This window comes from Chiloscyllium plagiosum, chromosome 3 (genome assembly GCF_004010195.1).
Source record: "Chiloscyllium plagiosum isolate BGI_BamShark_2017 chromosome 3, ASM401019v2, whole genome shotgun sequence".
Classification (NCBI taxonomy): Eukaryota; Metazoa; Chordata; class Chondrichthyes; order Orectolobiformes; family Hemiscylliidae; genus Chiloscyllium; species Chiloscyllium plagiosum.
Genome location: NC_057712.1, coordinates 49,994,741 through 50,015,831, shown reverse-complemented (window position 1 = coordinate 50,015,831; position 21,091 = coordinate 49,994,741). Strand labels below are relative to the sequence as shown.

At 40.9% G+C, this 21,091-nt stretch overlaps 1 protein-coding gene across 1 annotated transcript in view; it reads left to right on the top strand.

Annotated features, from left to right (window-relative positions):
* The window catches only part of lmbrd1 (LMBR1 domain containing 1), a 273,681-nt gene that overhangs the window by 35,449 nt on the left and 217,141 nt on the right, over positions 1–21,091 (top strand). The window contains exons 2-3 of the mRNA XM_043681689.1: positions 4,178–4,354; positions 17,728–17,791. Coding sequence (XP_043537624.1) covers positions 4,178–4,354; positions 17,728–17,791 — 241 coding nt within the window. The remainder of the gene's footprint in view (positions 1–4,177; positions 4,355–17,727; positions 17,792–21,091) is intronic.

The window sequence follows — 21,091 nt, the reverse complement described above, 5'->3', positions numbered from 1 at the left end:
GTATGAACAATGAATTAGGGGTGCCAGTGTACACCAGTAAATGAAAGTAGATAGATGCAGCAAGCAATTTGGAAAGCAAATGGTATTTTGACATTAATTGAGAGAGGATTAGAGTTTAGAAGTTTAGAAGTAGTACAGAAGTCTTACTGCAGTAGTACAGGATCTTGGTGAGACCATACAGTGCAGTTTTGGTTTTCCTAACTAAGAAAGGATATACTTGGCATTAGAGAAAGTCCAGTGGAGGTTCACTAGGCTAATACTAGGGATGGCAGGATTGTCCTATGAGGAGAGATTACTTTGGGTCTGTATTCACTAGAGTTTAGAAGGATGAGAGGGGGCGGATTGAAGCTTATAAAATTTTAACAAAATGGGACAGACTAGATGCAGGGAGGATATATTCAATGGTTGAATGGTGTGGAACCATGGTCTCAAGATATGGTGTAGACCATTTGGGACTGAGATGAGAAAAGATTTCTTCACTGAGTTGTAAACCTGTGGAATTCTCTACTACAGAAGGCTGTAAAGGCTAAGTCACTGAATATATTCAAGAAAGAGAGAGATATGTTTACAGTTTATAGGGATCAAGGTGAATGGAGGAACAGCGAGAATATGACATTGAGATTTAGAATCAATCATAATGTTGAGTGGTCGAAGTGCTATTTCTCTTATTTTCTATGTTTCGAGAACAGAAACTGTCCCTGTCACTCTACCCAACTCCCATGCTTCATTGCATCCTCCAAGCCAACCTATGTCAATCTACTCAACATTTATGGCCCAGATGCAAACTTAGAATCAACTTGTGCAGAACCATGCCACCCACTCTCTATTCTTTTCGTTTACATTTGCAATGCCAACTCATCCAATATTAATGATCGGTAAACCTTGGAACTACTGAAATTGAATAAAGATATAATTAAGAAAAAAAGAAAACTCTGATAATAAAAGGCCATTACTGTGTGGAAGGTTGTTTATTCCTGAACAACAACAAATATTTATATTCATAGTCCCACTTCAAAAACGTTATAAGCTTTCAGAGCTGTCAAACTGTGGATTTACATGCATCCCACTGTGTTGATGAAAAGTTGTGAAATCAGGCATGAAGCTGGTGTAAAGCAAATATAATGATGGTGCTTGGGCCTCTATCAAGAGACAGAACGGAATAGTGTTTTTTTCTTATAATACTTGAAGTTAGGAGATTATTTTAAATTCTTCATTGGATGAGGGTGTTGCTGGCTCGACCAGCATTTATTGCCCAGCCTTAGTGGAAGTCAAGTACAACCATATTCCTGTGGGTTTGGTGTCATATGACAGTCAGACCAGATAAGAATGGAAGATTTTCTTCAGAAAAGGACATTAGTGAACCAGATAGTTTTTCTGACAATTGACAATGGATTTTATGGGCATCATGAAACTCTTACTTCCATTTCTTTATTTAATTCAAATTCTACCATGTATGGTGGTGTGAATTGAACCCAGGTCTCCAGAACATTGCCTGGGTTTCTGAATTAACAGTCCAGTGATAATACTACTAGGCCATTGCCTCACCTTGAAGTGCTTTGATAGCTAAACTGCACTGTTGTCAGCTTCCTCATGGGATCCATTCACAGTTCCAATGAGTATCCATTTTTTAATCCAAAAGTATACCTGACCACTCCCAATAGTATCCTGAGACCATATCCAAAACAATACCTTAGCATGAGAGAGTGAGGACTGCAGATGCTGGAGAAGTCAGAGTTGAAAAAAGTGGTACTGGAAAAGCCCAGCAGGACAGGCAGCATCCGAGGAGCAGGAAAGTAGACGTTTCCCAAAATGTTCATGTCCAAAACGTCGACTCTCCTGCTCCTCAGATGCTCCCTGACCTGCTGTGCTTTTCTAGCGTCACCTGTTTCAACACTGATACCTTACTATGCCAAAGAACTTGATTAAGTTTAGACCTTCTCCTGCCAGTTCCAATCTGCTCAAATCATTCTTTTGCCATTGCAACATCAACATAAATTGAAGGGAACTACAGTTTTTTTGTATTCACTTGTTTATGTGCATTGTGGATGACTGAAATTGAACCTCCCCCCTTTCCCTTGTCCCTGTGAAAACAGTAGGAGCTGCATTTGTGGATGGAACTTCTGGATTTGGATCTTTGGTATCATTTTTGCTCAGACAGAGAGCCTTTCTATCCGCGCAAAAAAATTAGGTATCAGTATTTCAACTGGCAATCTGTCGCTGCTAGTCACCATCTTGTATTGTTTCATTTATTAACTTTATTCACTTGACTATGGGCTTGTGGCATAACGGTAATGCGTCTGACTCCACATCAGAAGTTGTGTGTTCAAATCGCGTCAGGCTCAATTTCTTTGGGCAGCACGGTGGCTCAGTGGTTAGCACCGCAGCCTCATAGCGCCAGGGACCTGGGTTTGATTCCAGCCTTACGCGATTGTCTGTGTAGAATTTGCACATTTTCCCCGTGTCTGCGTGGGTTTCCTCTGGGTGCTCAGGTTTCCTCCTACAATCCAAAGATGTGCAGGTTAGGTGAATTGGCCATGCTAAATTGTCCATAGAGTTAGGTGCGTTAGTCAGAGGGAGATAGGTCTGGATGGTTGCTGTTCGGAGGGTCGGTGTGCCTGTTGGGCAGAAGGGCCTGTTTCCATGCTGTAGGGAATCTAATCTAATCTAATCTAATCTATGAAGTGGTATTTTATGAGATGCCTTTTAGACTTTTAGATGTGCTGTACCCACTATGTTATTCTTTTTTTTTTGATTACAGTGGCATTGGTCAAGCAAGTTTCTCCCTTTTGAAATCCGTTGACCATTATTTTTATCTTTAGTTTCTTAATGTTTTTCAATTTATTATTTCCCCCTCACCTGTCTGTATTGATGTCTATAGTTCTCTGAGCATAATTTACTTCTCTTTAGATATAATAATTGCAAGATTAATAAGTAGAGTATTTTTAGGTCTTCGGACATTGAGATGGTAAGAATAAAATGTTTTGACTATAGTAATGTGTATATCAATGATACAAAACCTAGGCTTTGGAAAATGTAAATCATGTTAAAGCGTTAATTGAAGGAGGAGAAAGATTATTTTTGCTGCAGTTCAGACTCTGTCTTTGAATTTGGTTTCATTCTGCGAAGATTAAGAGCTACTTTGCATTGCCAGCAGTTATAATATTGCAACCATAGATTAATTTTAACAGCAGTAAATAACATTTTAATCAACCCCTCTGAAAGGGTTTGTTGACTCTACAAGCCACTTTTGATTTGGAAATAGGTGTTACACTTCGACTGAACTCATCTCATTTTTGGAGATTCACTTCCACTACTTCTATTCTGGTTTATTGCCTCTGTTTCTCCTGATGTGGTCTCTTCTACATTGGAGAAATCAAGTGCAGACTTGGGGTTCGCGGAGCATCTGTGCTTTGTACACTCCAATCAATACCACCTTCCAGTTACCAGCTATTTCAATTCCCCATCCCATTCCCTTGGTGACATGCCCACTCTGGGCCTCTTCTGCTACCACATGTAAACTGGTGGAACAACGCCTTATATTCCACCTCAGGAACTTGCAGCCTGATGGCCTCAACGTAGAGTTAACCAGTTTCAAAATCTCCCCACCCCCATTTTCATCCCATGTCCAGCCCTCCTCTTCCTCTCTGCCTCCATGATTTGACCTAACCTGTCCATCTTCCTTCTCACCTATCCACTTCCACTCTTCCCACTGAACAATCACAATAATCCCGTATCTGCATCCACCTATCATCATCCTACCTACCTTCCCCCAGCCCCACCCACCTCCCTTTATTTATTGCTGAGCTCCTTTCCCACTCCTAATGCAGGGTCCTGACCCGAAATGCCGACTTTGCTGCTCCACCAATGCTATCTGACCTATTGCGCTCTTTCTGCTCCAAATTTTATCAACTCATTTTTGTTTCTACTAATGCATATTGAAGCTTGCCCCACCACCACCTGTTTCAAATGATTGTAGTTTTGATTCAAAAATTATTTTAAATTTTGTTAAGATCTTCAACAATATCCCAATGTGAATCAAGACCTTTTGACAAATTTGTTTGTGCTTGTCCTTTGAAACAAAACAGTTGGTAATCTATTGCTAACAGTGTATGTGTGAGCTGTTGTGCTTTGTCAGAAGTAATCATTTCCACTAATGTTTACTTTTTGTGTTTTCTAGGCAATTCTGGTTTTTTGTTGGACGTATATCCGTCGATACCAGAGCCAGCAAGAAAGTGAAGTTGTCTCTACCATAACTGCTATTTGTGCACTTGCTGTAGCATTGATTACTTCATCATTGCTGCCTGTTGACATATTCCTTGTTTCTTACATGAAAGATTCCAGAGGGTCTTACAAGGTATTATACAAATATGAGGCTAAACTGAAGATTGGTATGGACATGTAAACTGTGCAGTGATTCTGGAATATATATCTTTTACAATAAAATGCTTATTTCATAAAGCTATTCTATGACATTCTACAGGATTTGTTACCACATGGTAGTTCCATTTATGAGTTTCTGGTGTGTGCAGGAGAGAGGTTCAGAGGAGGACAGTTAATATTCCATAACAGTTATATTTGTGGAAAGTTAGTTGTTGGAGAGAGTCATGGAGTCTTACAGCATGGAGACAGGCCCTTTGGCCCAATCTGATCCATGCTGACCAAAATGTCCATCCACGCCAACCCCATTTCCCTGCACTTGGCTCATATCCTTCTGAATCTTTCCGATCCATGCATTTGAACAAATGCCTTTTCAGTGTTGTTAATGTACCCAACTCAAGCACTTCTGGCACCACTTCTTTGTGTATCACCTTCTGTGTAAAAACATTGCCCCTCAAGTTCCTTTTTGTTCTTTCCCCTCTAACCTTAAGCTGATGCTCTCTAGTCCTCAATTCCACAATCCTGGGCAAAAGACTGAGTGCATTCAACCTATCCATCCTGTCACAATTTTACACACCTTGATAAGGTACCCTCCCAGTTTCCTACTCTCTAAAGACAAAAGTCCTAGCTTGTCCAAACTCTCCCTGTAACTCAGACAGTTGAGTCCAGGCAACATTCTTGTAAATTTCTTCTGAACTCTTTCCAGTTTAATAACATCCTTCCTTTAGCAAGGTGACCAAAACTGAACACAATACTCCAAGTGCGGCCTTACTAACATTCTGGATAACTGCAACATAACTTTCCACCTTCTAAACTCAGTGCCCTGACTGATGAAGGCCAGTGTGCCAAAAACCTTCTTCACTGACCTGTCTACCTGTGACTCTACTTTCAGAGAACCGTGCAACTGAACTCCAAGATCCCTGTGTTCTACTACAATCTTTTAGGCCCTACCATTCACCATGAAACTCCTACCTTGATTTGACTTGCCAAAATACAAGACCTCACACTTACCTACATTAATCTCCATTTGCCATTTCTCGGCCAAGTTCCACAGCTGATCAAGGTCCAGCTGCAATTTTTGACAACTTGCCTCACTGCCCACGGTACCACCAATTTTAGTGTCATCAGCTGACTTATTAATCGTACCTTGTGCATTCTCATCCACATCATTGATATAGATAACAAATAATAGTGTGCCCAGCACTGACCCCTGAGGCACTCCACTAGTCACAGACCTCCACAATTATCCCCTGCTTCCTACCATCAAGCCAATTTTGCCAGCTTGCTTTGGATTCCATGCGATCTAACTTTCCAGAGTAGTCTACCATGTGGAACCTTATCAAAGGACTTCCTGAAATCAACCTTCCTGATCACTTCATCAAAGAACTCTAACAAATTTGTGAGGCATGACCTCCCACTCACAAAGCCATGCTGACTACTAATCAAACCCTGTCTTTCCAAATGCATGTGTACCTTATCCCTCAGAATCTTCTCAAAGATGTTAAGCTTCTTGGTCTTTACTTCCCAGGCTTTTCTTTGCAGCCCTTCTTGAATAATGCCACAACATTCGCTACCCTCCAGTTTTCTGGGACCTCACCTGTGGCTAACAACGATGCCAAAATATCAGCCTGGGCTCCCGCAATTTCTTTTTTAGTCTGTTGCAGCGTTCTTGATTATATCTGGTTAAGACCAGGATATTTATTCCCCTTCATACATTCTAATATGTCCAACACCTCTATTGTGATATGGACTGTCCCCAAGAAATGTCATTTCTATTCAATTTATTGTTTGGCTTTATTTTGTAAAATGATCCAATTTTCTCAGTTGAGTTTTGCTGCCTTGAGTATTATACAGGAATGTATAGCTTCATTTATTCAGTTTTTACTTGCAAATTGAACATTGTGGGATCTGAACGGGTGTATAGTGGACAGATGAAAGCAATATGCGATGGATGTTTTTAACACCACCGAACCTCTGCTATTGCACAAGCTTTGTGGGGTAATGCATAGCATTGTCACTGTGGATTTAGTGATTTTTCTGAGGAAACCATTGACCATTTTGAAGTGGCCTTGTTTGTTTTGTTGAAAACTGGTAACCTGATCAATGTGTACATTACTTGTCTTTAAGTAGTTCGTCAGAGGTTTTGCTCACCAGTGATGTCTATGTCGACACTTAATTAGGTGACTTACAAAGAATGAAGATTATCAGATCTAACCAGTGTTGTTGTGCTATGAAAGATAGAAAGGGGGACAAGAGAGGAGGGGGAGTAGCGTTTGTTGTACTTATAGAGGGTATTCCTGGAAATATGTCCAGGGAAATTATTTGGGTGGAACTGCGAAATAGACAGATGATCATCATATTGTGATTGTACTGTATACATCCCAAATAGTCAGCTGGAGATTGAGAAAGAAATCTGTCAGGAGATCTCAGTTATCTATAAGAATAATCGGGTGATAATGGTTGGGGATTTTAACTTTCCAAACATAGACTGGGACTGCCATAGTGTTAAGGGCTTGGATGAAGAGGAATTTATTAAATGTGTACAAGAAAATTTTCTGATTCACTATGTAGATGTACCTACTAGGGAAGGTGGAAAACTTGACCTACTCTTGGGAAATAAGGCAGGGCAAGTGAGTGAGGTGTCAATGGGGAAGCACTTTGGGGCCAGCGATCATAAATTTATTAGATTTAAAATAGTGATGGAAAAGGATAGGCAAGATCTAAAAGTTAAAGTTCTAAATTGGAGGAAGGCCAATTTTAACGTATTAGGAAAGGACTTTGAACATTTGATTGGGGGTGGATGTTCGCCAGTAAAGGAATGGCTAGAAAGTGGGAAGCCTTCAAAAATGAGATGAGAGTCCAGTATACTCTGGTTAGAGTATAGGGAATGTTGGATGACTAAAGAAATTTTGGTCAAGAGTAAAAAGGAAGCAAAGGCAGCAGGGATTGAGTGAATCCCTAGAAGAATTTGGTGGGCAAGTTGTTGGAGGGAATGCTGAGGGACAGGATGTGCATGTATTTGGAAAGGCAAGGACTGATTAGGGATAGTCAAAATGGTGTTGTGCAAGTCTCATAAACTTGATTGAGTTTTTTGAGGAAGCAACAAAGAGGATTGATGAGGGCATAGTGGTAGATGTGATCTATATAGACTTCAAGTAAGGCTTTCAACAAGGTTCCCCATGGGAGACTGATTAGCAAGGTTAGATCTCACGGAATACAGGGAGAACTAGCCTTTTGGATACAGAACTGGCTCAAAGGTAGAAGACAGAGGGTGGTGGTGGAGGGTTGTTTTTCAGATTGGAGGCCTGTGACCAGTGGAGTGCCACAAAGATCGGTGCTGGGTCCTCTACTTTTTGTAATTTACATAAATGATTTGGATGCAAGCATAAGAGGTACAGTTAGTTAATTTGCAGATGACACCAAAATTGGAGGTGTAGTGGACAGTGAAGAGGGTTACCTCAGATTACAAGAGGATCTTGACCAGGTGGGCCAATGGGCTCAGAGATGGCAAATGGAGTTTAATTCAGATAAATGTGAGGTGCTGCATTTTGGGAAAGCAAATCTTAGCAGGACTTATACACTTAATGGTAACGTCCTAGGGAGTGTTGCTGAACAAAGAGACCTTGGAGTGCAGGTTCATAGCTCCTTGAAAGTGGAGTCGCAGGTAGATAGGATAGAGAAGAAGGCATTTGGTATACTTTCCTTTATTGGTTAGAGTATCGAGTACAGGAGTTGGGAGGTCATTTTGCAGCTGTACAGGACATTGGTTAGGCCACTGTTGGAATATTACATGCAATTCTGGTCTCATTCCTATCGGAACGATGTTGTGAAACTTGAAAGATTTCAGAAAAGATTTACAAGGATGTTGCCAGGGTTGGAGTACTTGAGCTATAGGAAGAGGCTGAACAGGCTTGGGCTGTTTTCCCTGGAGTGTCGAAGGCTGAGATATGAAACCTTAGAGGTTTACAAAATTATGAGCTGCATGGATAGGATAAATAGGCAAAGTCTTTTCCCTGGGGTGAGGGAGTCCAGAACTAGAGGGCATAGGTTTAGGGTGAGAGGGGAAAGATATAAAAGAGACCTAAGGGGAAACCTTTTCACGCAGAGGGTAGTACGTGTATGGAATGAGCTGCCAGAGGATGTGGTGGAGGCTGGTACAATTGCAACATTTAAGAGGCATTTGGATGGGTATATGAATAGGAAGGGTTTGGAGGGATATGGGCCAGGTGCTGGCAGGTGGGACTAGATTGGGTTGGGATATCTGGTCAACGTGGATGGGTTGGAGCGAAGAGTCTGTTCCATTGCTGTACATCTCTATGACTCTGAGTATACTTGAGGAACATCAGGAGGACAAAACGGGAACATGAAATCGCATTGGCATATTGGATAAAGGAGAATCCAAAGAGATTCTACATATACATTAAGGACAAAAGAGTAACAAGGGAAGGAAAAGGGTCCTGTAAAGATCAGCAAGGCCACCTCTGTGTGGAACCGCAGGAGGTTGGGGAGATACTAAATGAGTATTTTGCATCAGTTTACACTATGGAGAAGGATATGGAAGATAGAGACCGTGGGGAAATAAATACGACATCTTGAAAGATGTCCATATTACAGACGATGTGGTGCGGAAAGGTGGCTAAATCCCTGGGACTTGGTCAGGTGTACCCTAGAACACCTAGGAACCTAAGGAAATGTTGCTTGGCCCCTTGCTGAGATAGCCAGAGATGAAGGGTCAGAAGACTGGAGGGTGACTAATGGGGTGCCACTATTTAAGAAATATGGTAAGGAAAAACCAGGTAATTATAGACTGGTGAGCCTGACATTGGTGATGGGCAAGTTGTTGGAGGCAATCCTGAGGGACAGGATTTACATGTGTTTGAAAAGGCAAGGATTGTTTAAGGAGAGTCATCATGGCTTTGTGTGTGGGAAATCATGTCTGACTAACTTAGAGTCCTAGAGATATGCAGCACGTATACAGAACCTTCAATCCAACACCTCCGTGCTCACCAGATATCCTATATAAATCATCACATAAAATCGTGAGGTGCATGGATAGGATAAATAGACAAAATCTTCTCCCTGGTGTGTGGGAAACCAAAACTCGAGGGTATAGGTTTAAAATGAGAGGGGAAAGATTTAAGGGGCAGCTTTTTCACACAGAGGGTGTTGTGTGTATGGAATGAGTTGCCAGAGGAAGTGGAGGAGGTTGGTACAATACAACATTTAAAAGCCATCTGGATGGGTCTAGGAATAGGAAAGGTTTAGAAGGATCTGGGCCAAATGCTGGCAAATGGGACTAGATTTATAAAGGATATCTGGTTTGCATGGATGAATTGGATGGAAAGGTCTCTTTCCATGCTGTGCAGCTCTATGATTCTGTGCTTTTAAGGCCAGTGACATTTTTGGAAGGCTATTACACTTATTGTAGTTGACAGCTGCAGGAAGCTGTTTCAACTAATTTAAAGAAAGTCAATGTAATACAGCAGCCTTGGAGTACTCATTCACCTCCATATTTGGCTAATTTGGCAAGTTTGTACTACTTACCGTTGAGAATGATTAATTTTATGTTAATTTGCATTACAGCAAAAAACATTTCAGATATTCAGTGCCAATTAATTATCGAGTCTACACCTTTTTAATGTTAAACTGATATATTTTAAGATGCTAAATCTGGTAATGAGATACTGACAACTTACATAAATAGTGACTAAGGCTTATACAACTATTTTATTTAGCAGTTTCAATGATTCAGTTAGGATTTAAATAAAATAACATTAAAAAATTAAGAAAGTTAAGAAAAAGTCCAAATCTAAAGTTTTGAAGTGTGTAAAGCAAAAATGTGTGGATTGCTTAAAAACAAGGTCAGCATTATTCGACAGGTTAGTCTTGCTAGGAAAGTGATGTAAAAAAGGTAACCTTTGTGTAATGTTGTGAGGCATCCACATGTGAACAATCCAATTTCTGCACACATGGAAGATTCTCCATGTCATGCGGCATTTGCTTTTCCCCAGCAAAGGGACAGCATTAACTCATTTGTACACAATCCACCATCAAATATTTAAAGTCTCAATGATTTTTGGTTATTTATAATTTATTTAAAAGAAAACAGTGATAACCGATCTTTTTATTCTTTCATGGGATGTGGTGCCAATGGCAAGACTTACATTTGATGGCTATCATTTGTTTCCTTTGTACCAAGTGGCTTGCTGGAGCCACTTCAGAACACAGTAAGAGTAAACTGTGGGCTTTGAGTCACATGTTGTCCAGATAAGGATGGCAAATTCCTTTCCTAATTAGTGAATCAGGTTTATTTTTAGAGCTGTCACTGATAGTTGTCATGGTCACCATTGCTGAAACTGGCTTTGTGTCATGCTGAGAAACACATTTCGTGAATCACAGTCTGCAATAGCCAGAGATGCCGGTGTTGGACTGGGGTGTACAAAGTTTAAAAATCACACAACACCAGGTAATAGTCCAGCAGGTTTAATTGGAAGTACTAGCTTTTGGAGCACCGCTCCTTCATCAGGTGGTTGTGGAGGACACAATTGTAAGGCACAGAATTTATAGCAAATGTTTACAGTGTGATGTAACTGAAATTATACATTGAAAAATACCTTGATTGTCTGTTGAGTCTTTCATCTGTTCGAATACCATGGTAGTTTCACTTCTTTCATGTGTAAATCACAAAACGTTTTTTAAAAAGTTGCATTCTCAGGTTAACTGTAACAATTGGTGTTAGCTAGACAATATGTTGAAGGTGTTAGCCCCCTGTGTTCTCTGTGCCATGATGTTTAGATTGATTCTAATCTAAAAAGTGAAATAACAGAGTTTTACATGAATTCATGCCATTTTTGAGCAAAGTACAATGTGACTCAGCAAGTACAAATTCACCCCACAAAAGTGTGTGTGTATGTGTGCATGTGGGTCTTTGTGTGTGTGTGTGTGTGTGTATAAAATATATATATAATACACACAGACAGGCATTCCTTTACACACACATACACATGGACACACATATACACAGACACACACACACCCTTACAGATACACACATTCACACATGCATCCTCTCAGAGACTTAGACCACTCTACACTCACGCACACACATATACACTCTCTCTCACAGACAGTCACAATCCCCCACCCATATACTGTACACTCTCTCTCACACTCACAACCCCCCAACCCAGGCACACACATACACAGACACAAAGACCCACATGCACACATATACATATACGTTTGTGGGATGAATTTGTACTTGCAGAGTCACATTGTACTTTGCTCAAAAATGGCATGAATTCATGTAAAACTCTGTTATCTCACTTTTTAGATTAGAATCAATCTAAACATCATGGCACAGATAGAGCTCACAGGGGGCTAACACCTTCAACATATTGTCTAGCTAATACCAATTGTTAGTTAACCTGAGAATGCAACTTTTAAAAAGAAGTTTTGTGATTTACACATGAAAGAAGTGAAACTATCATGGTATTCGAACAGATGAAAGATTCAAGAGACAATCAAGGTATTTTTCAATGTATAATTTCAGTTACATCACACTGTAAGCTTTTGCTATAAATTCTGTGCCTTACAGTTGTGTCCTCCACAACCACCTGATGAAGGAGCGGTGCTCCGAAAGCTTGTGTGCCCCAATTAAACCTGTTGGACTGCACCGTGGTGTTGTGTGATTTTTAACTCTGCAATAGATTGATTCTGTGAAGTGTAGTAGTTGCAAGCATAGAACTTTTTAAAAAATTTACCCATTCTATATTGTGTCTCATGGTCCTCCTAAATAAATGAACATAACGAGCTCTGGGCGAAGTGTAAGTCTTCTGCCATTTTTAAAGGTCTGAATCAAATCTTTACAACTTTGATCACGTGAAATACAAATCTGTAGCTCAGTTTTTTTTCTGATAGCTTAAGGCCCTTAAACTAAAAGGCATTGTATTTCTGTTATGTTGTCAGGCTAAGACGTACTTGGTAGATTTGTTAATGAATTTCACTCTGCTAAACTGGTTTAATATTGGTATGCAGGGAACAGGAAGAATCACTCTTTGGCTAAATTAACTTGCTACAGATGCATAAAGTTACGATATGCAGAGATCATAGTTCCTCAAATTCAACTTCTGTACAAGGTGTGAGATTTACAGTTTGCAATCCTTTTTGAATTATCTAAAGGCAAATGGTTGAGTTGCTCCTGGCTAAACTTTATTGATTGTCACGCTACCATTGAGATTTGATGCTTGTTGCTTTTAAATATAATCATCCCTGATCTACAGAAAAGTCACAGTCTGTTCTCTAACTTTTATTTAAAATGGTTTATTATGCATCATAGCAATAGCAGGCTTTTATTCTCTGATGTTCACTCATTGTAATTGCTATGGTTCTTTCTTCAGATGTGGGAGCATAAACTATGTGAAAGATTAGGAAAGACTATGAAAGATGAGTAATCTTATCTTCTTTAGTATCCTTTTAAAGCAACTCAGACCGTCACCTCTTCTGTTGAGTCAACATAAACAACAAAAAGAAAAATTCCACTCTATGCCCACAATATCATTTAAATTCATTTAACTCCAGTGTTTCTCCCTTTTTGCTTTTTAAAGCATTTCTGAACTGATGAAGTTCCAAGTATTTCCTTTTGGCAACTTTCTACATGATTGTCTCTTTTACTATTTCTCCCCGAGTTATACAGAACCAGTTAGACTGACTTTTCCAATGAACTTCAAGAAAAGTCATACTGAAACAGACCCTTTGGTCCAACTTGTCCATGCTGACCAAGTTTCCCAAGCTAAACTAGACCAATTTGCCTGTGTTTGGCCCATATCTACTTACACATTTTCTATTCATGTACCTGTCCAAATGTCATATAACTATTGTAATTGTACCATTTCCTCTTAGGCAGTTCATTCCATATATAAACCACCTTTTGTGTGAAAAAGTTACTCATCAGGTCCCTTTTAAAATTTTACCTTGTCGTCATAAAGTTATGCCCTCTAGTTTTGAATTCCCTAACACAAGGGAGAAACCATTGCTGTTCAAGCTACCTATGCCCCTCATGATTTTATAAACTGCTATAAGATCACCCCTCAATCTCCTATGCTCTGGTGAAAAAAGTCCCAGCTTAACCATCCTCTCCTTGTAACTCAAACCCTCCAGTCCCAGTCGCATCCTTGTAAATGCTTACTGCATCCTCTCCAATTTAATAATATCTGTCCTGGAGCAAGGACTCCAGAACTGTAAGCAGTAGTCCAAAAGTGGCCTACCCAACATCTTGTACAACCGCAACGTGATGTCCCAACGAGTTAAGTCTACTCAAACTGCTAAACCAGTTTAAAGGCTTCTTTCAAACTCCCAAAAGACTGGATTACCACCAATCAAACTGCCCTTCTGTTGGTACAAAACTGTTCTCAATTGAAACCGGATTGCAGCCCTGGTCAATATTTCTGTATGTCGTTCAACAAGTCAATAGTTGTAACATTATGGGCGGCACGGTGGCTCAGTGGTTAGCGCTGCTGCCTCACAGCACCAGGGTCCCAGGTTCGATTCCAGCCTCAGATGACACTCTGTGTGGAGTTTGCACATTCTCCCCATGTCTGCGTGGGTTTCCTCCGGGTGCTCCGGTTTCCTCCCACAGTCCAAAGATGTGCAGGTCAGGTGGATTGGCCATGCTAAATTGTCCATGATGTTAGGTGCATTAGTCTGAGGGAGGTGGGTCTGGGTGGGTTAGTCTTTGGAGGGTTGGTGTGGACTGGTTGGGCTGAAGGACCTGTTTCCACACTGTAGGGAATCTAATCTAATGAACTTACAATATTCTATTGAGGCTGGTTTTAAAAAGCTTTATATCACTGTATATTTTCACATTTTAGAATTCAAAAGTTATTAATGAACTTTGTATAGTGTGATCAGCATTGAGTGTCAGATAAAAAGCATGAAAGGCAAAACTTTGAACTATAATTGAAGAAGTCAGAGAAATGCAGAAACTAGGTGCAGGAGTAGGTCTTTAGGCCCTTTTGAGCCATCTTCAGCATTCAGTATGATCATGGCTGATCCTCACTGCTATAGTATAGAAAAAATGGAAAAAGGCTTTGGTTCAGCTTGTCCACATTGACACTTTGCTGTGTTTACCCCATATCCCTGTAAACCTTTCCTATTCATGTACCTATCCAAATGTATCTTAAATGTACGTGCATCTACCATTCCTCTAAGAACTCTAAATTAGTTAAGTGTTTTCCTTTTGGGAAAACTATGTTACCTCTATCTGATCACCTTGAACTTACCCTGGTGCCCTGTTATAACATCTTTAATAATGTAATTCTAACAGTTACCTTACGTCAGATGTTAAGCTAATTGATGTGTAGTTTCCGGCTTTCTGCCCTTTTTAGAGTAAGGGAGTTACAGAGCTGTTTTCCAGTCCAATGGATTCTTCCCTGAATCTAATTGATTTTAATTTTCCAAAACCCACACAACTAACTAAATTCTTAATGAATACTTTGCATCGGTATTCACCAAGGAAAGGAACATGATGGATTATGGATAGATATTTGATTACTCCAGGTCAAGTCGGCATAAGGAGGGATTCTAAAAGTCGTTAAATTGGACAAGTCCTCAGGTCCGGATGAGATCTATCCCAGTGTACTGAGGAAAGCAAGAGAGGAAGTAGTTGAAGCCTTAATAGATATTTTTGCAGCATTCTTAGACGGGTAAGGTCCTAGAGGACTGCTGAATTATCAACATTGTCCCCTTGTTTAAGAAGGGTTGCAAGGACAATCCAGGTAATTATAGACAGGTGAGCCTGACGTCAGTGGTAGGAAAGCTGCTGGAGAAGATACTGAGGGATGGGATCTATTTACATTTGGGAGAAAATGGGCTTATCAGTGATAGGCAAGATGGTTTTGTACAGGGAAGGTCATGTCTTACAAACTTAATAGAATTCTTTGAGGAAGCAAGTTGTTGGAGAGAATCCTGAGGGACAGGATGTATGTGTATTTGGAAAGACAAGGACTGATTTAGGAGTAGTCAACATGGCTTTGTGCATGGGAAATCATGCCTCACAAACTTGATTGAGTTTTTTGAAGAAGTAACAGAGATGATGAGGGCAGCACAGTAGATGTGATCTACATGGACTTCAGTAAGACGTTCAACAAGGTTCCCTATGGGAGACTGATTAGCAATGTTCGATCTCATGGAATACAGGGAGAGCTAGCCATTTGGATACAGAACTGACTCAAAGGTAGAAGACAGGGTATGGTGGAGGATTGTTTTTCAGACTGGAGGCCTCTGACCAGTGGAGTGCCACAAGGATCGGTGCTGGGTCTACTACTTTTCACCATTTATTTAAATGATTTGGATTTGAGCATAAGAGGTAGAGTTAGTAAGTTTGCAGATGATACCAAAATTGGAAGTTTAGTGGACACCGAAGAAGGTTACCTCAGATTACAACAGGATCTTGATCAGATGGCTTAGAGGTGGCAGATGGAGTTTAATTTAGATAAATGGGAAGTGCTGCATTTTGGGAAAGCAAAGCTTAGCAAGACAGGTCTTACACTTAATGGTCAGGTCCTAGGGAGTGTTGCTGAACAAAGAGACCTTGGAGTGCAGGTTCATAGCTCCTTGAATATGGAGTCGCAGGTGGATAGGATAGTGAAGGAGGTGTTTGGTATGCTTTCCTTTATTGGTCAGAGTATTGAGTTCAGGAGTTGGGAGATCATGTTGCAGCTGTTCAGGACATTGGTTAGGACACTGTTGGAATATTTTATGTACAGTTCTGGTCTCCTTCCTATCAGAAAGATGTTGTGAAACTTGAAAGGGTTCAGAAAAGACTTAGAAGAATGGTGCCAGGGTTGGAACATTTGATCTATAGGGAGAGATTGAATAAGCTGGGGCTGATTTCCCTGGAGCATCGGAGGCTGAGGGGTGACCTTAGAGAGTTTACAAAATCATGAAGGGCATGGATGGGATAAATAGACAAAGTCTTTTCCCTGGGGTGGGGAAGTCCAGAACTAGAGGGCATAGGTTTAGGGTGAGAGGGGAACTATATAAAAGAGACCTAAGGGGCAATCTTTTCAGGTAGAGAGTGGTACGTGTATGGAATGAGCTGCCAGAGGAAGTGGTGGAGTAGTACAATTGCAACATTTAAAAAGGCATCTGGATGGGTATATTAATAAGAAGGGTTTGGAGCGACATGGGTCAGGTGCTGGCAGGTGGGACTAGATTGGGTTGGGATATCTGGTCGGATGAGTTGGACCGAGCGATCTGTTTCCGTGCTGTACATCTCTATGACTCTATTTACACCCCTTGTCGTTTAGCTGATGTTAAACTCACTGCTCAAAAATTTAATTTTGACCTTTTTTCAAAACAAATATTGCCTTCACAGAATCAAAACCCAAAAACAAATTATCTCGACTTTTACGATCCAAATCACCAAAGACCAATACAATATCATGTATTTTCACAATGTACGAACCTAATGGTAGTTCCAGGCAATCAAGCAATGATGCATCTTGTGGATTAGGACATGTTGTTTTATTGTAAAAATTACATTTCTACAGTACCTTTTGAGATGTTGGGCAATAACTAGATTTTTATAATTAGAATATTTTCACTTCAGCAGCAAGGAGGACTTGAAACTTGAAAAACTAAGAACAATAATGTTCCCCACTCTAAATAAACACTTCTGAGATAGTTTGAATGGGAGTGAGATGTAGAACCTGAATACACGTACTTCCAAGTCTAAGCAACACAGTCTTGAAATTTCAAAGCTGAGCATGTAGTTTTTATCCTAAACGGTATTGAAATTTTTAAATGCGAATGAGCACCTTTGCATATGTTCCATGTCAGAGACAGCAAGCACTGAAGATCTGAAAAATTAAGAAGAATGCCATTGCCCACCCAAAACCAAACCCAGTGTCTGCATGGGTTTCTTCCGGATGCTCCGGTTCCCTTCCACAATCCAAAGATGTGCAAGCTGGATGATTTGGCTGTGCTAAATTGCCCATAGTGTCAGGGATGTGTAGGTTAGGTATGTTAATCAGGGGAAACGTAGAATAATAGAGGAATGGGTCTGGGCAGGTTACACTTCGGAAGGTCGGTGTGGACTTGTTGGGCCAAATGGCCTATATCCACACTGTAAGGATTCTTTAAAAAAAAATTTGCAATTTTATTCCCAAGTGCCTGCTAAAGCTAAACAGTCTGAAAAGATGCATTTGCCTTCATTAAGCTTCGCACAGTTTGAAAATCCCTTCTACAACTATCTTTTTAAAATAAAAGCCCACTCTATCCACAGTGTTTTATCAGACCGTTATCTGTGCAAGTTGTACTTTCCAATAATCTCATGTATGTTTGTTTTAGGAATGGGCAGCAGACAACATCACAAGGCAGAATATTGAAGACACTGTACTGTATGGGTATTACAGTAGGTATTCCGATTTTTGCAATGTTTTAGTAAATCTAATATTACAACATAAATCCTTGCCCAATTTCAGAAAAATTGATTGATATAAGCATGGTTGTTATTTTAACAAAGTATGTTTGTTTTGACCTGTGCTCTTTTCTTTCCTGCTTGTGCTATTCTAGGTGCACAGATAAATTCTCTTGTTTTGGTCTTTCTTAGAGCTTGTGTAATGCTGTACTTAGTGAAAGGTATTTCTGAAACTTTAGCATCAACTTGATTTGAAATTATGTTTTTGGAAGTTGCTTATTCTGGCTCTCTTTGGAAACCTGCTTGTGTATTGGCTGGGCGGACCATGTGAAGCAGGGTATGATGTTTTGTACTGTGATATGGAGAAGGAACCAATGTTGGGCTTAGTGTTATAAAATGGCTGTGTCAGTCAAAGTGATGAATAGCTAGCTAATGGTTACCATTGCCATGGTAAAATTTAGAAGGAGGTTTGTGATAGAAAAAGAATATTTCCTTACTTCTATATTCTATATTCTATGTACTTCGATATTATTAAAGGATTGGACACTCTGGAGGCAGGAAACATGTTTCCGCTGATGGGTGAGTGCCGAACCAGAGGACACAGCTTAAAAGTACGGGGTAGACCATTTAGGACAGAGATGAGGAGAAACTTCTTCACCCAGAGATTAGATTAGATTACTTACAGTTTGGAAACAGGCCCTTCGGCCCAACAAGTCCACAACGACCCGCCGAACCCACCCAGACCCATTCCCCTACATTTACCCCTGCACCTAACACTATGGGCAATTTAGCATGGCCAATTCACCTGACCTGCACATTTTTGGACTGTGGGAGGAAACCGGAGCGCCCGGAGGAAACCCATGCAGACACGGGGAGAATGTGCAAACTCTACACAGTCAGTTGCCTGAGGCGGGAATTGAACCCAGGTCTCTGGCGCTGTGAGGCAACTGTGCTAACCACTGTGCCACCGTGCCGTGGCTGTGGTGGCTGTGTGGAATGCGCTGCCCCAGAGGGCAGCCCAGTCTCTGGATTCATTTAAGAAAGAGTTGGATAGAGCTCTCAAGGATTGTGGAATCAAGGGTTATGGAGATAAAGCAGGTACAGGATACTGATTAAGGATGATCAGCCATGATCATATTGAATGGTGGTGCAGGCTCGAAGGGCGGAATGGCCTACTCCTACACCTATTGTCTATTGGTCTGAGCAATGAAGGCAAACATGCCAAATGCCTCCTTACCACCTTGTCTACCTGTGACTCAGCTTTCAAGAATTGTTTACCTGTTTGACAACACTCCCCAGGGCCCTGCCATTATGTGTATAAGTCCTTCCCTTGTTTGTCTTACCAAAATGCAACGTCTCATTTTTATCCAAAGTAAACTCCTTTTGCCACTACTTGGCCCATTGGCCCAGGTTAACCTTGCAAGTCAGATCCAGCAGCTGCTATATATTTTCTAGTTGATTGGTTGGAGTTTGCTTGCATGGGAGATTTAGTTCTGCAGTTGTGCTTATGGTATTTACAAATTGCCAGCACTCTTTTAGCAGAACTGTGGTTTATTTCTAAAGCAAACCTTTCCCTTTAGCTGGTAACTGTGTTCCCTGGGAATGTTGCCTCTGAGAAACCTTCCTGAGAAGACTGGTTTTAAAACAGAATTTCATAGTTTAACGCAGATCAATCTTAAGGTGGGTGCTGTATTAATTTTTGATGAATCATTGTCTCACAAATCAAAGTCAATTATCCTGGAATTCCATGTGGAATGTCTTCCACTCTTCTGCTTATCTCAGACGTATTGAATTTTCACATCTAGTGGGCGGCACGGTGGCACAGTGGTTAGCACTGCTGCCTCACAGCGCCAGAGACCCGGGTTCAATTCCCGCCTCAGGCGACTGACTGTGTGGAGTTTGCACGTTCTCCCCGTGTCTGCGTGGGTTTCCTCCGGGTGCTCCGGTTTCCTCCCACAGTCCAAAGATGTGCAGGGCCAGGTGAATTGGCCATGCTAAATTGCCCATAGTGTTAGGTAAGGGGTACATGTAGGGGTATGGGTGGGTTTCGCTTCGGCGGGTCGGTGTGGACTTGTTGGGCCGAAGGGCCTGTTTCCACACTGTAATGTAATCTAATCTTCAAAAACAGAAGGAGTAATCAAATTCCAAATGCTTTGCTTTGTGGTTACTATTAAGGTAACAGAGCAGCATGTTTCCTTTTTGTTTGGTTGAAGTGAATTAGCAAAAGTAAGTCATGTATCATTTGACAGCTTTTTATATGCTGTTGGAGATTGAATTACAGTGTGTAAACCAGAGCTAGGTGTTCTGTACAGTGAATATGGAAGTGTGCCTTAGTGTGTCTTTCCACAAGAATCTGGCCAGGTGTTGGCTATCAGCAACCATCTATTCAAAAGAGAAATAATGCCATAAAATATCATCAGTGAGCTGCTTGTGAGTAACAGTGGCCTACTTGGTGATGCCACTGGGTTAATAATTCAGAGCAGGCTGATGCTCTGTTGGCATGGATTGAATCTCATCATTATGGTGATATTACACAGTGTAATTTGAATTCAGTGAAAGAACTGGAATTTAAAGAAAAGCTAGCCCAACGGTGACCATATAACCACTGTTACTTGGTGTAAAATGTAACCACTGTTAATTGGTGTAAAAACTCATGTGGTTCACTAATGACCTTGAGGGAAGGAAATCTACTGCCCTTACTTGGTCTGACTTAACCATGAGTTCAGACCCATAGCAGTGTGGTTCACACTTTGAATCAAACCATTCAGAGAATTATGCGCTTTGGAGTAAGTGTGATTTAAACACAGGCTTTCTGATCCAGAGATAGAGACATTATTATAGGGCTGGAGAGCAGAGTTAAGCAGTGTGGTTGACCTTTATTGCAATCTAAGCAGAGTCTTAGAGTCGTAGAGATATACAGCATGGAAACAGACCTTTCGGTCCAATCCGTCCATGCCGACCAGATATTCCAACCCAATCTAGTCCTACCTGCCAGCACCCGGCCCATATCCCTCCAAACCCTTCCTATTCATATACCCATCCAAATGCCTCTTAAATGTTGCAATTGTACCAGCCTCCATCACTTCCTCTGGCAGCTCATTCCATACATGTACCACCCTCTGTGTGAAAAAGTTGCCCTCTAGGTCTCTCTCATATCTTTCCCCTCTAACCCTAAACCTATGCCCTCTAGTTCTGGACTATCTGACCCCAGGAAAAAGACTTTGCCTATTTACCCTATCCATGCCCCTCATAATTTTGTAAGGTCACCCCTCAGCCTCCAACGCTCCAGGGAAA